The sequence below is a fragment of the Oreochromis aureus genome, linkage group 5, assembly GCF_013358895.1.
Source record: "Oreochromis aureus strain Israel breed Guangdong linkage group 5, ZZ_aureus, whole genome shotgun sequence".
NCBI lineage: Eukaryota > Metazoa > Chordata > Actinopteri > Cichliformes > Cichlidae > Oreochromis > Oreochromis aureus.
In genome coordinates, this window is record NC_052946.1 from 20089273 (window position 1) to 20102542 (window position 13270).

The 13270-nt window shown below is 39.3% G+C and overlaps 1 protein-coding gene across 1 annotated transcript; it reads right to left on the bottom strand.

Moving 5' to 3' along the window:
* Positions 1-447: 447 nt before the first annotated feature.
* Positions 448-10826, bottom strand: LOC116333904 (twinfilin-2-like). The gene is made up of 11 exons (XM_039611821.1): positions 8560-10826; positions 7693-7770; positions 7411-7589; positions 6026-6121; positions 5844-5948; positions 5748-5762; positions 5608-5649; positions 5368-5493; positions 5034-5184; positions 3064-3185; positions 448-2968 (listed from the first exon to the last, which is right to left on the bottom strand). The coding sequence occupies exons 1-11, from the start codon at positions 8582-8584 to the stop codon at positions 2801-2803; spliced, it is 1107 nt and encodes a 368-aa protein (XP_039467755.1). The 5' UTR covers positions 8585-10826; the 3' UTR covers positions 448-2800.
* Between the last annotated feature and the right edge of the window lie 2444 nt (positions 10827-13270).

Here is a 13270-nt window from a genome sequence, read left to right on the forward strand (position 1 = left end):
TACTAAATGTGTTATGTTATCATGAAGAAAATTAGGTGTGGCGCCTTTCTCTCTTGCAGATAAACCAATGTGCTTAAAATTAGTATGTCTTCAAACAGGTTCATCCTAATGTACCCCAGAGTTTCCATGTACAGAGATAATGACCTCATGAAAGCTGCTATTCAGCTCTGAACCAGTTTTCCAAGAAAACAAGCTCAAATCAACTCAGTTTCCCATGAGATACAAAAGCAGCAGAACACACAGCTGAAGGCTTCCGAGTAGAGCGCATTCCCGGAAAACACCAACACACACGCACACACACATGCACACATGCTGCACACATACACATACAACCAGCTGACCTCTGCTGCTGAACCGTGACCCCTGCTGCTGCTTGCCGCATGACTTTTATCACCAACACATGTGCACAATTAGAGGGAAAGAAATGAGGACACACACACTAGAAAATACAGAAAATATTTTATTGTAGAACCATTGTAAAAGAACAGCCCTCATCTGATCCTAGTCAGAACTCAATCAGGTCACTGATGAAGGCAACTGTAAATAATGTGGATGAGTTTGTGTCTGCTAAAGCGTGGACTGTGGGCACAGCGCATGCCTGGGTAGTGTACTGTAAAGGATACTCCACCCTGAAGCAAAAAAATTAATGTAACTTCCCCCACAGATCTTGATGAGCTGAACTAATTATTAGTCAGGCGATTAAAAAAAGATGGAAAGAAAAAGGCTGGAGAAGAGTGAAGAGTAAGAGAAAATTTTAACCCTTAACCCTCCAGCTGTATTCTGGAGACCAGCAGAGCAGTCCAGTTCATACTGTATGCAACAACACGGATATGGTTTAACTGGCAGCTCATTATAGTCTGTACTGTTTCTAATGGTCAGCAGGGGGCGACAGAGAGCCGAATGAGAAAATGACCTCACTGCTCTCTTGATCTGCAGCCACTGATGAGATTTTGATCTTGATTGCTAGTTTACAGTAAGCTTTGAAACTACACGTTGCTCAGAGAAAAACAGGCGATAAAGCAGAGTATGCTGTAGGGAGTAGTTACCCTGTGATCGACAAATTAGTCGATCAGATGAGTGTGGAATATCCTCTCAGACTGACACATCTAGATTTTTAAAAACTCTATAAAACAAGATGGCAGCAGCTCAGACTTTGAAGTCAAATGACCAATGTCAGAGAGGCTACCCCCAACAGTTAGAGTACTGTGTAAAAGTCTCGAGTCTCTTTTCTTTATATTTTGCTTGGAAATCGGTGTATCTAAATTTGAAACACGTGCAATCGTACATAGAAATGGTGTATATAAGGCAAAAACAAAGTCTGTGTAATTATAATGAGCTTTGGTGTGACCAACTTCCACATTGTTCAGCACAGTCTAAACTCTCATATTTTCTTTTCTGTATTTTCCTCAAGTAGTCTTCAGAAATAGTTCTGAAGGACATTCAGCTTTTTTCTCTGTTGGCTGACGTTTGTTCTGTTCTTTGTCAACATTATCTCACACTGCTTTAATAATTTTCAGGTGTGGGCTGTGGGGAGGCCAATCCATGACTGACAGTGATCCACTGTGTGTTTTTCTATCGAGGTATGCTTTTACTGCATCTCCAGTGTTTCTGGGATTCATTTTGACAAGATCTATAACACCATTGGTTGAAATACACATCTGAACCATGACAGAGCCTCCACCATGTTTTACAGATGGCTGCAGACCCTTAGCTGTTGTACTTCTCTCCCGACCTCCTCTCTACATCTGTTGCATCCAATTTCATTATGCATGTTGAATAACAATAAACATAATGCTATTCATTATTAGTACTACGTATTGATGATTTGAACAAAATATTAAATTTAAATTCATCACTCCATTAGACCTGTTGTCACTGATTTTGTCCAGTTCTTGTGTAATGTGCCATATGTTTCTCCCTGTGTCCCTTCCTTAAGAATGCTTTCTTGATGGCCATCCCTCCACTGAGAGCCTTTGTAATGAGGTTTTAGTGAACAGGTTAGCTGAAGGGCCAGATGCATTTCTCAGGTCATGTTTCAGGTCTTTGTTGGATTTTTCCCCACTTCTTCAGGACATGAATTTCAGAGAATCATCATCTGCTGTTGATAGTTTTAAAGTAGTTTTTAAGCCACATTTATCCCCCACTTGTCCCGCTTTATCAGAGTTTTTACAGACACACTGCCCACCATGTTGAGATAAGCCAAGATATTTGAGAATCAGATTGCTTTATGCCTGTTAAGCTGGCATCTTTCATAGATTTGAACTAAAGAAATTAGTTCTTTGTTGTTGTAAAACAAATCTGTTTTACCCCTTAAGTTTTTTTTAATTATATATTAGAATGATTCAAATGATTCATAGGTCAGTGTTAAGAGTCTTAACAAATAAGTTAAAAAAAATCTCCTGAAAATGGTCAAGGACTGGACTCAAAATAATTGAAAAAGCAGTCAGTGTTGAAAGAAAAAAGACCTGCAGAAAGCCTGACTCCTTCAACCAAAATCTAAAGAAATGACTTGTGGCCCAAGACTTTTACATGGTATTGTATGTTGCTGTTGTCTATTTTTAGAGCATTACACAGAGATGAGGCTGCACAGTGAAAACTTACAATGGAGTGTAAGTTTTATAACATCTGCCACATGATTTAAATGACTTTTAACAAGAATTTACAGTTTCATGATGATGATGCATCCCCTTAAAAAAACTGATTAGATTAAGAAATTAGACATGAATAAATTCAAATCAAATAACAAGTAAATTCTTAGATATCGTGTTGTGTGCTTGTGTTATGCAAATGTGTGTAATGTTTAATTTTCTTCCCCGTTTTCTCCTGCACCCTTGATGAGGCGTTTGTTGCCCCTTTTCCCTCCCGGTCCACGGGGCTTGACGAATGCCTGCTTTAAAGTGTGCTCCATGGGGTGGACCTCCTCATACAGGAAGTCTTCTGTCAGACCATCACCACTGTCTATCTCCATCTAAGCACGTATGGAGAGTAGACTTTATTAGACAGTTTACACAGTGACAGTGGTACAACAGATTATTTGTCACCATCTCTGTGGAAGAGCTGTACCTTTTTGGTGACTTCCAGCTGGTAGTCTCTCTCCACCTCGTCCAGTAGCCTGTTCTTACAGCTGGAGTATAACATCCGCTCCTTGATGCTACAGGTGTACCCAGGCATCGAGTATATAAACACTGAAACAAAGATGAAGTTGATCTGTTGATATTTTCTGCCTCACACAATCAGCTCCAATAGTTACTTCACTACTTTCTGTTACAGAGGACGCACTGTGCTCATATTTTTACCGCTGGACGCTACTAGAGTAACTAGAGTAGTGCGATTCTCAGTTCAAAATAATTCGTATTGATCATAAACTAGGACTTGTGGAATATCAGCTATCTGAAACAAGTTTTAGCTCCTGTCTCTTTAAGGCTGCCTTAATTGTGATTGGCTGGCTCTTGCAAACAGAAGGTTTGGTGTGTGGAGCTTCTGTTCTCACGGCCAAAGCTGGTTTTTTTTTTTTTAAGATGTGACCATATTAAGGATACCTTGTTTTATTGGTCCAAGAGTAGAAAAACAGTTACTTAAAAAATTATCCTTGAGAAATGATACTTCTAGTGCAAACTCTGATTTCGTCATTTGTACATAAGCATCATTCCTGACATGAAAATGCACAAGACCATAGTGGGTCTTACGTAAAAAGAGACACGGACCTAGTCAGCTGCAAACATTACATATTGTAAATCCTACTGGAACATCCTATAATTAAGCACATATGAGGCTAATTAACGGAATAATTCCAGCTGTCTTCAGCTCATTTGTTTAGAATAAAAATCACTTGTACAAAAGGTTCAAACTAGATTAACGGCTCAGCAGCTGATTATATACAACAAACAATGTCTTTAAATAAGTTTTACATGAAAAGGAGACACACAAGCTCATATCTCCTCTGTCACTGTCAGTGGTAATTCATTTACACGTGTACTGGAACAAAACAGGCATTCATTTGGAGCTGTTATGGAGACTGGACTAGTCAAGTCCAAGTAAACACTCAAATCTTTTTAGCTTTTTGGCCCAGCCACTGACAGAAATAGCTGCTATATCTTTAGCTGGGTCATCAATGTTGATAATTCTAACTGTTTGTGTCTGCTGATTGGTGCTGGATTTATCAGAGCTTCCTCACAGCTGCCTGCTGCTGGAAATCAGGCCAGTGAAAGCAGAGAACATAAACAACAGAACCAAACAACAAGGTGAAAGATGATAAAATCCCCCCCAGACTTGAGGACACTGCAGAGTTCACGTTACACAGCAAATGTGATTTGTCAGTATCTATAAAAACACTTATTTGTGAGGTGAATAAACTGAGTGGTGCAGTGTTGTTGGTGGCAATTCAGTGCCCTTTTTTATATGTGTACAGTGCACACTTGTTAATTCTTTTTTAATTTTTATTTTTCGTGTTTAAACTCAATCAATTAATCAATCAATCTGGAATATAGGTAGTGGTTGTAGATGAGTTGGCATCTTTCATGCAAACTATGGGGGACCAAAGCAATCACAAGGAGATTTTTAGGTAGCACCCACTTTGCGACCAATTTTACCCAGCAACCAACCAGTCGGAGAGTATGCATTTTTCCCAAGCCTCCTGGAGTTTGCCAGTGGGGTTACTGACCAGTCTCTAGACCTGTGTGACTGAGGCCTAACTAAACTTGCTAGTGTTAGCTAAAAGAAATTCCCCTGGATGACCTCAAAGCTTAAAAATAATGGTCCCCAAACCAATGGATGATGTCACAGTAGCTATAGCCAGTCTTTATGGACAGTCAAACTTGTGGTTGGAAACCCACATGTCAATCAACAAGAATGAGAAGAAGTTAGGAGAGACTAACACCCTGAAAAAAGTGGAGGTGATGATAGTTAAAACAATATGTGTGAACTCTGTAAGATACATTGCCCTGATTTCCCTTCACTTTTATAGCATCATATTAGTGCTTTGCAAGTCACAGACAGTGTGTGATGAATAGGGAACTCAGTGAGTTTTTACTGACCCAGAGCTTCCTCCTGCTGGCCCTGATGGGAATGTTTGAAGATGAAAAAGTGGTATCTAGGTGTATCTGTGGGAATCCTGTAGGGAAGTTCGTGGATTTCTGTAGGTTTAGTGTGAACCAGCTCGATGGTCTCTCTGTCTACATCCAGCCTCTGCAACACAACATACGCAAGCAAATGTAATTATTTTTGAGGAGTCAAGTCATGTGCAGTCAGTTACACTGGCAAAAACACACCCTTAGATGGTATTATAAAATATATGTTGTATACTTTTTACTGTATACATGTAAATATTCACTGTTTAATGAGCTATAAATATTTTCTATGGGGGCTCACCAGCTGGATGTAGTTGATGCGTTTATACTTGAGTTGTTGCAAAGCTCGTTTGGCCTCTTCTTGTAAAGGAAACGCAAGACCCTGAAGAGTCTGTGCCCGTTTGTCCAAGCCAAACTCCATAGTTACCTGCAGGGGAGGGAAAACATTTGCACTGCTTCTTCCTCACATGAAATGCAACGAAATCAGCCAAAAAAACAAAATCAAAAAACAGTCTACGTCTTTGCCCAAGACTTCACAAACCCTTGCTCTCGCTGTCGGAGTCCCAATTCGTCTGCGTTCATCCTGGAGACAGAAAAACAGTATTGAAATCACTAAACAATAAAGTTTTAACATAAACATACCTGACTTCTTTTATCATAATGAAAACAAAATCAACATACCCACACAACTTTATCCTGCAAGGAAAAAACACACAGGATGAGCACAGATAACTCACTAACTATAAGAGTCATATAGCTTTGACAGCCTGTCTGTACCTCTGTGATTTTAATTCGTTGTAACTCCTGCTCAGCTGCTGTGAGAGGAGCTGGGGAGGAGCAGGAGGACCTGTGGCGCAGGTATCCCTGGAAACACACGTCGTCCTAGAAACACAGAGACACTGATGGGTTGGTTGTGAGTGGCAGGCCATCAGTTATCATGCAGGAAGAACCATGCTGACCTCCACCGTGCCAAACACTTCGTCTTTGATGTGACCTCCTCCAAACTCTTTCTTCAGTGTGGCACGAGTCGCTGCATACACCATCTTCTGCCTCACCTGGAGAACACCAGGACGGACACAGCGACATAAAAAACTTTACACAGTTAGGACTGGTTTTCTGTAGCAGTGGTTCTTTTTAAAAATAAAGTACACCCCTGTTTCAGCCAAATATCAACCGGCAGTGTTTTGGATATTTGTATTTGTGAGTGGGGAAAAAAAGCCTGTATAACTGAGTTTGATTACAATTTGTAATTAAAAAAAAAGAAATCCATTACTAAACGGTGTCATTTTTATTGTCACACAATAATAAAATGACATTATAATTGTTTTTTTTCTAACAAGTTCTAGTTAAATTGTTAGAAACATGAGTTTCTGATTCACTGAGGATCTGTATGACTAACACTAGCAAGGACAGGGATCAAACTCTTTTCCATTGTATTGTTTTCATCAGAGTTAATGTGGGTGAGAGGTCCTGCATTGGCATGTGTGATTTTTGTTATTATTATCATATTATTTTTATTTGATTATTTTGTTAACATTTTTTTTTATTATGATTAATTATTAGAAAATTTAAAAAAAATTAAGATAAAAATGAAACATTTCCTGCAGCACTCCGAAGTACTAGTGTGGGTACTGTAGCACACATCCTGTCTATGTATGGAAGCTTGTTTCTGCCACTGGAAAAAAATCACATCCATAAGACAAAATATACCAACCTTTTATTATATCATAATTTTGGGATAATAACCTACAATTTTGTGTATTTCAAATGGTTATGTTCAGCATGTGCAGAGGCTGTTTTTGCATGAGTTTGCAACAAAGTCTTTCTGTGTTCAGTTTAAATTTGAGTTTAAGATCTTGGCTCAAAAGCACGATCACATTAAATCGGACAGAAATTGTTATGTAAAGATGATTATTTGTACATATATAAAAGATAATAGTTTGAGTTTAATCGCTAAAATGAGAATAAAATCAGATAGTTAGCCGTTTTTTTCCTTTTTAATTTAGAGTCAAGAAATAAATTGCTGTTAACTACCTTAAATAAAACTGAATTGAAAACAAAATGTAAAAACAAACTAAAAAAACATAATATCTCTGATTCTAATATTTTTTGGAGAAGGCAACAACACATCAGATATGTTACTGATCTTAAATTATATTTATAAAACTCTATTTTCAATGTGTGTTCACTAACAATAAGCACAATCTGACTTTAGCCTCAACTTAAACTAATATTAAGACATTTTTGCCACTGAACATGAAGTTAGTTTAACTCTTCCACAGGACACTGTCCTACTTTTATGTCAGCCTACAGTGATGGTTTCTTAAATGTGCTGCACACATACTGGTGATTGGTCAGGTGACCATGCAATGAAGATCCATTCATAACCCTGCGCGTTCTTGGAGTCCAGGCGGTAGAGGATGTAGCAAGGCTCCAGAGGCGTGAGCAGAGGAAGCAGGAACTGATCGTAATCCTTGTCCCAGCTCCGGGCTGGCTCTTTGTATGAATGTAGCACCAATTCCTCTGCAGAGAGAAAAAAAAGTGAACAAAGTCAAGATTTGGAGATGTTTAATGAAAGCTCACTTATATCAAATACTGTAAAATGCCACAAATATTACATTTTTACCGTTTCTGATGATAATCTTCAGGATTCTGATGGCACCTCCCCTCGCTCGGGCCAAAAAATCTTTCAGCTCAGATGTTGCTTAAGTAACCAGATATAAGGCAGACAAGTCAAAACTGAGGATGGGTGGTTGAAAGCCAGTGAGACAGAGCTGACCAAGTAACAACCTGAAACTCTAGTTCAGGGAGAAAATTTGATCCACTGCCAGATGGTCACACCATCACCTGCAGTGACTCAGAGAGCTAACATGTGCCCTCCAAGAATCACTAAAGGATCTGATCGACCATCGTTGATCAATCCCCCAATTCGGAAAGCCTAAGGATTGAGCGTCATCACAGAAAACTCAAACTTTGGCTGTTTGTTATGTCCTCTCCTTCTCTCTCGCCATGGTTACCAAACACAGCGCTCTCATTAATGATGCAAGATCAGGTGAGAAAGGTGAGAGAGGTTCGCTTCCGTCAGCCGGCCCCCCTTCATGCTCCGATTACCAAAAGCCATAACACACATAAAAAGCAATGTATCCATGAGATCAAACTATAAGAGCCTGAATGTGCTAAACATTGTTAGCACTGACATCACAAAGGTGAAGAAACGTTTTAAATGACTCAAAACAGATTAAAAATGTGAGCACATACTTTTATAATAACACAGGATAAATTAGCCTGAGGATGCTAAGCGGTCCCTTGAGAACAATCTTTCATTTTTTTGCAGGAAAACATCAGTGGACCTGTGAAGATGTGCTATTAGCAGCAGTGTAGCTCAGAGTCTGTTAATAAAAAAAGCATTTAAAAAGCTTTTCAAACTGACCTCAGGGACAACTGGGATAAAACTTAAATGCACAGTTTACATTTAAAAAAATAAACAACTTACCAATAATTCCAGTTTGGTGAGACATCTTTTGGCAGTAAGTTTTCACCGCTTCACACTCCTCTCATCCAACAAGGACCAGGTCCAGGTCACAGTGTGTCCTCGCTCTTCTTGCTCAGCAGGTAGGCTGAGCTGATGGCAGACGGAGGGACCCACGCGCACCAGTGACAGAAACGCCTTGAGGGTGACTCAGGAGCTTCCTAACACTTGAAATACAATCTGCGGAACTGTGGCTGATGAGTAATAACGTGCCTGTCAGGGGATATGCCACCCTCACCACTGATCTAAAACTCTTTGCGTATCGATGACCACAACTTTATTAGTCTCGGCGGGGGAGCCTCTCGCAGGTCACATACTGTCCTGTACTGTACCCTGCGGGAGAGCTCTGCAGAAACCCACCACACATGACGTCGGGGGTCGGTGCCGCATTTTCAGATGCTGCCACATGTAATAACAACCGATAACTCGATCAAAAAGTGGCTGATCAGCTGCAGCAGACGCATGATCTCAAATTCCAGCCACCTGGTCACAGAAATGTGACACCAAGCAAGAATCTGACCGCTACACTTCAACATTGTTTCCTGGACTAAGTATTTAGAGGGTGGGGGCCTCAGGTGTTCACAGTATATTTTGTGCCTTTGATCTGCAAGGTTAGCTTCAAAAACCAATGAAAGGGTGAACAGGGAGAATAGGGCAGCGACATAAAGCAACCTCGAGTGTTAAAACATGAGAATATGAGGTTTCTGATGAGAAGACACAAGTATCCTGAGGTGTAAACTGAAGAGATCCAAACATTAAGTGTCCCTGAATGGTCTGAACAAAAGGATGTGGGAACTAACAAACTCACTAAGGTAACACACACACACACACACACACACACACACACACACACACACACACACACACACACACACACACACAAAGCTGTTTAAGTCTTAAAAACTGTGTTAAATGCTTAAACTATCATACATTAATACCTCTGTATCGCCTTCCACACATGCATCCCACACACACACGCATGCACGGAGGTGGGTGAGAGAAAGATAAGTGTGTACCTGTGAGGTTACCTGTGATGGGATCATCCATTATTCACTCAGTGGTGAGTACAGAACCCAAGCATCTATACATTATTTAGCACAGTACCCACCCCCCCTCCTCGACTTCAGAAAGACACACTTAATGTGCACAAAAAAAATGACCCACTTATAAAAACAGAAAAAAGCTGAGTGCATTTCTCTCACAGATCAATGAGTAACAACACGAACGTCTGCTTGTGTCTCTTCTCCCACTGCACTTTATATACTCATAAAAATCTCTGTGTATTTTACTGTATATAATAACCATTTGTACATCTTATATAATTTTGCCTTTTTGGACACAATTTTTCTTTTTTTTAGCTGTATTTTTCGAATATGTCTCTAAATCTCTTTTTCTTCCTGTCCCTTGTGTGGCTGAGTTTCCCCAGTGTGTCTAAGTCTGTGCTTATTACTATAGTGCTGTATAATTACTAAAATCTCCAATATGAACATCAAATAAACATCAACAGAAGGATTAAAAAAAAGGGAAAATTAATTTTTTATGTAATGCAATACTTATTTATAAAACAGCAAGTTTTGGGATCTTATTATTATTTTATTATTACTCTTTACTTACTCTTACTCTTACTAAAAGTAAGAATTATTGGTACTAGTATATAGATTCGTTTATACATTCTTTCCAGTTATGATTTGATTATTTCTTGGTTTCATAAAAAACTGGGGGCCAAGGACTCCTTAGAAAGGGATAAAAGAATCATATCAGAGTTTTCACTGGTCCAAAGACAGTAAGAAAGAGAACAGCAGACATAATAACTTGGCATGGCTGTTTAACAACTCATTAAAGCAAATAACTAATCAGCTAATCACATAGCAGTGACTCAGTGCATTCAAGCTCGCAGAGATGGTCAAGATGATCGGATCCACTTTTTACAACCAAGAGATGCAGAGAGCATCTCTGAACTCACAACACATTGAACCCTGAAGCAGATGGGCTACAGCACCAGAAGATCACTCCAGCTATCACTCTGGGACGAAAAGAAAACTCTGAATATGGACTGAGGCTGTAATTCAGTCAAATTCACCAAAATTGGTCGATAGAAGTTTGGAAAAGTCTTGCCTGCTTTGATTTCTGCTGTAACATTCATGCTGCGTTGTGTCAATGATTACAGCAGGTGGTATAATGGTATGGGAGATATTTTCTGGACACACTTTGGGCTTCTTATTGACCCTTGTTTAAATGCCAAAGCCTGTGTGAGTATTGTTGCTGACCATGTCCATCCGTTTATGACAATAGTGTACCCATCTCCTTCTTCCAGCAGAATAATGCACCATGTCACAGAGCTCAAATCGTCTCAAACTGGTTTCTTGAATATGACAGTGAGTTCACTGTACTCAGATGGGCTCCATAGTCACCTGATCTCTGTCCATTAGAGCACCGTTGGGATGTGCTGAAATGGGAGATTGTCATCATGTATGTGCAGTTAATACACTGCAGCAGCTGTGCGACACCAATATGGACAAAATCTATAAAGAATGTTTGCAGCGCTTTCCTGAATCTATGACACAAAGAATTAATGTAGTTCTAAAGAAAAGTTGATCCAAACTGGTACCGGCAAAGTGTACCTAATAAATTGTCTAATGAGATACATTTGTTCTTGTCAGATCGAGAGTTGTCCCTGCGTCTCTGCTGAGACATGAAGAGATGTGTACAGAAAAATGAGATTAAAACACTGAAACAGACTTCATTTCAGTTCTGCTTAGTTTCAATAAAATTCGAGTACTATTAATGAGGAGCGAGGGGACAGCTCTCATCACTGAGCATGAGGACTGAGTTACAGGAAAGAGTAAACAAAGTTTTAGCACTGTGCTCAAAGCTTTGACCCATCTATCCATCAGTTATGCACTCTTTCTGATTATGCACTCTTTCCCCCTCTGAATTCAAATAAATAAAAAACTTCAACTATCACAGATCCCACAACCAAAATACCATATTTTTTTCAGGGTTAAATTTTGTGTTGGACTGCATGCAGCAAATATTACTAAATCTTTCTTGTATGATTCATTTAAATATTCTCCCAAAATATAATGCTGTGAATGGGGAAATCCTTCAACTACACACACATACTTTCCTGACTTACACTAAGAAGTTAACTTTGCTTGGAAATGAAGAACATATGTTTTTTTTAATAGCTAAAAAACATTGTTAACTGTTAAGTTACTGTTGATTGTAGTGGTTATTTTTTAGTCCTGTAACTTTCAATCAAGTAACAATACAGGAAACAATGACATTACTTCAGTAGTAGAAGGAGGGAGTTCCCTAAACCAGCAGTCCCCAACCCCCGAGCCTGGTCCGTGAGTCGCTTGGTACAGGTCCGCAAGAGTTGAAGCTCGGGTGTGAAATTCATGGTTTTCAGAGTTTTTATCGTTATTTTTTAAATGTTTTTATCGTTAACTCAGTTTCCCTGGATCTTTTCTAGTGTGTTATGAATAAATCCTCTTTTTTTTGGTACCGGTACTGGTTTTATTTTGTTGTATTCATCCGCGACACCTTAAAGGCCGGCCGGTGAAAATATTGTCAGACATAAACCGGTCCGTGGCACAAAAAAGGTGCCCTAAACATTACCCAGGCTGCTGAAACAATGAAAAACTGCTTGGGTTTGCAGATGCCAAGTAGCCTGCTTCAAATGTTCCCTGTTGTCATTGAAAAGATAAAGATGAGTAAAAAACATTAACTGCTTAGATTTTAACAATTTTTGGAGGATCATATTCTCTTTAAAAAAACAGGAAGGTAGGTAAAAAAAAGTTATAAGGAGTGTGTGTTTGAATTTGTTTCATTTCAGCCAACATTGTTTTAAATTTGTTGAAGTTAGCTTGCTATTGCTAACTGCTTAGCTTATAGTTGCCACACAGTTTGACTTAAAATTTTACTGAATGAATGTGTTTAGGCTTGTTTTGGCGCTTAAACACTATCTATCTTCACCATGGTCTGTGAAAGTATATTATATTTGTTCCAGTAAATACTAATCTCCTGCTCAAGTTGACACAGTGACTGCAGTTTGGCCCTCCAAACATCCATGCAGATAATGAGTTCAAGTTCAAATGTCACTAGCCACACGCAGCCCTGGTTACTGCCAGAACTGCTGACTCACAAAGTCACTTAAATAGAATCTGTCTGACAAAATCAATTAGGCCTAACGATCCCAAAAAGCAACACATCATCCCTGAAACTAAAGAAACAGCTGAGAAACAAAGTCAGTACCAAAGTCATTTCCAAGACTTTGGTACTCGAGGTGAGAGCTGCTTTGGTGCTTCGGACCTGGATGACTTTTAATGATTGGGAACATAAATTCTGCTCTCTGCCAGAAAATCCTGAGGGAGAATGTCTGGCCATCAGTTTGTGCCATGAAGCTGAAGCTCACTTGAGTTACGCAGCAGGACAATGATCCTAACAGACGATTAAGAGAACAATTGTCTAATAATTGATCATGTGTTGCTTTTGTTTGCTTTTTGAAAGGCTTCTGAGATTGAGGAGTCCTGAGGTCTGCTGGCTGCACTGACTGGAAACGATGACACTTTGGCAGCCTCTCAGAATCCTCTCTACCTTAGTTCAGAGTCAACTAACATGATTTCTGACAGAGGTATTTTAATGGGATTCTTAAGAACCTGCCTCAGCTAAT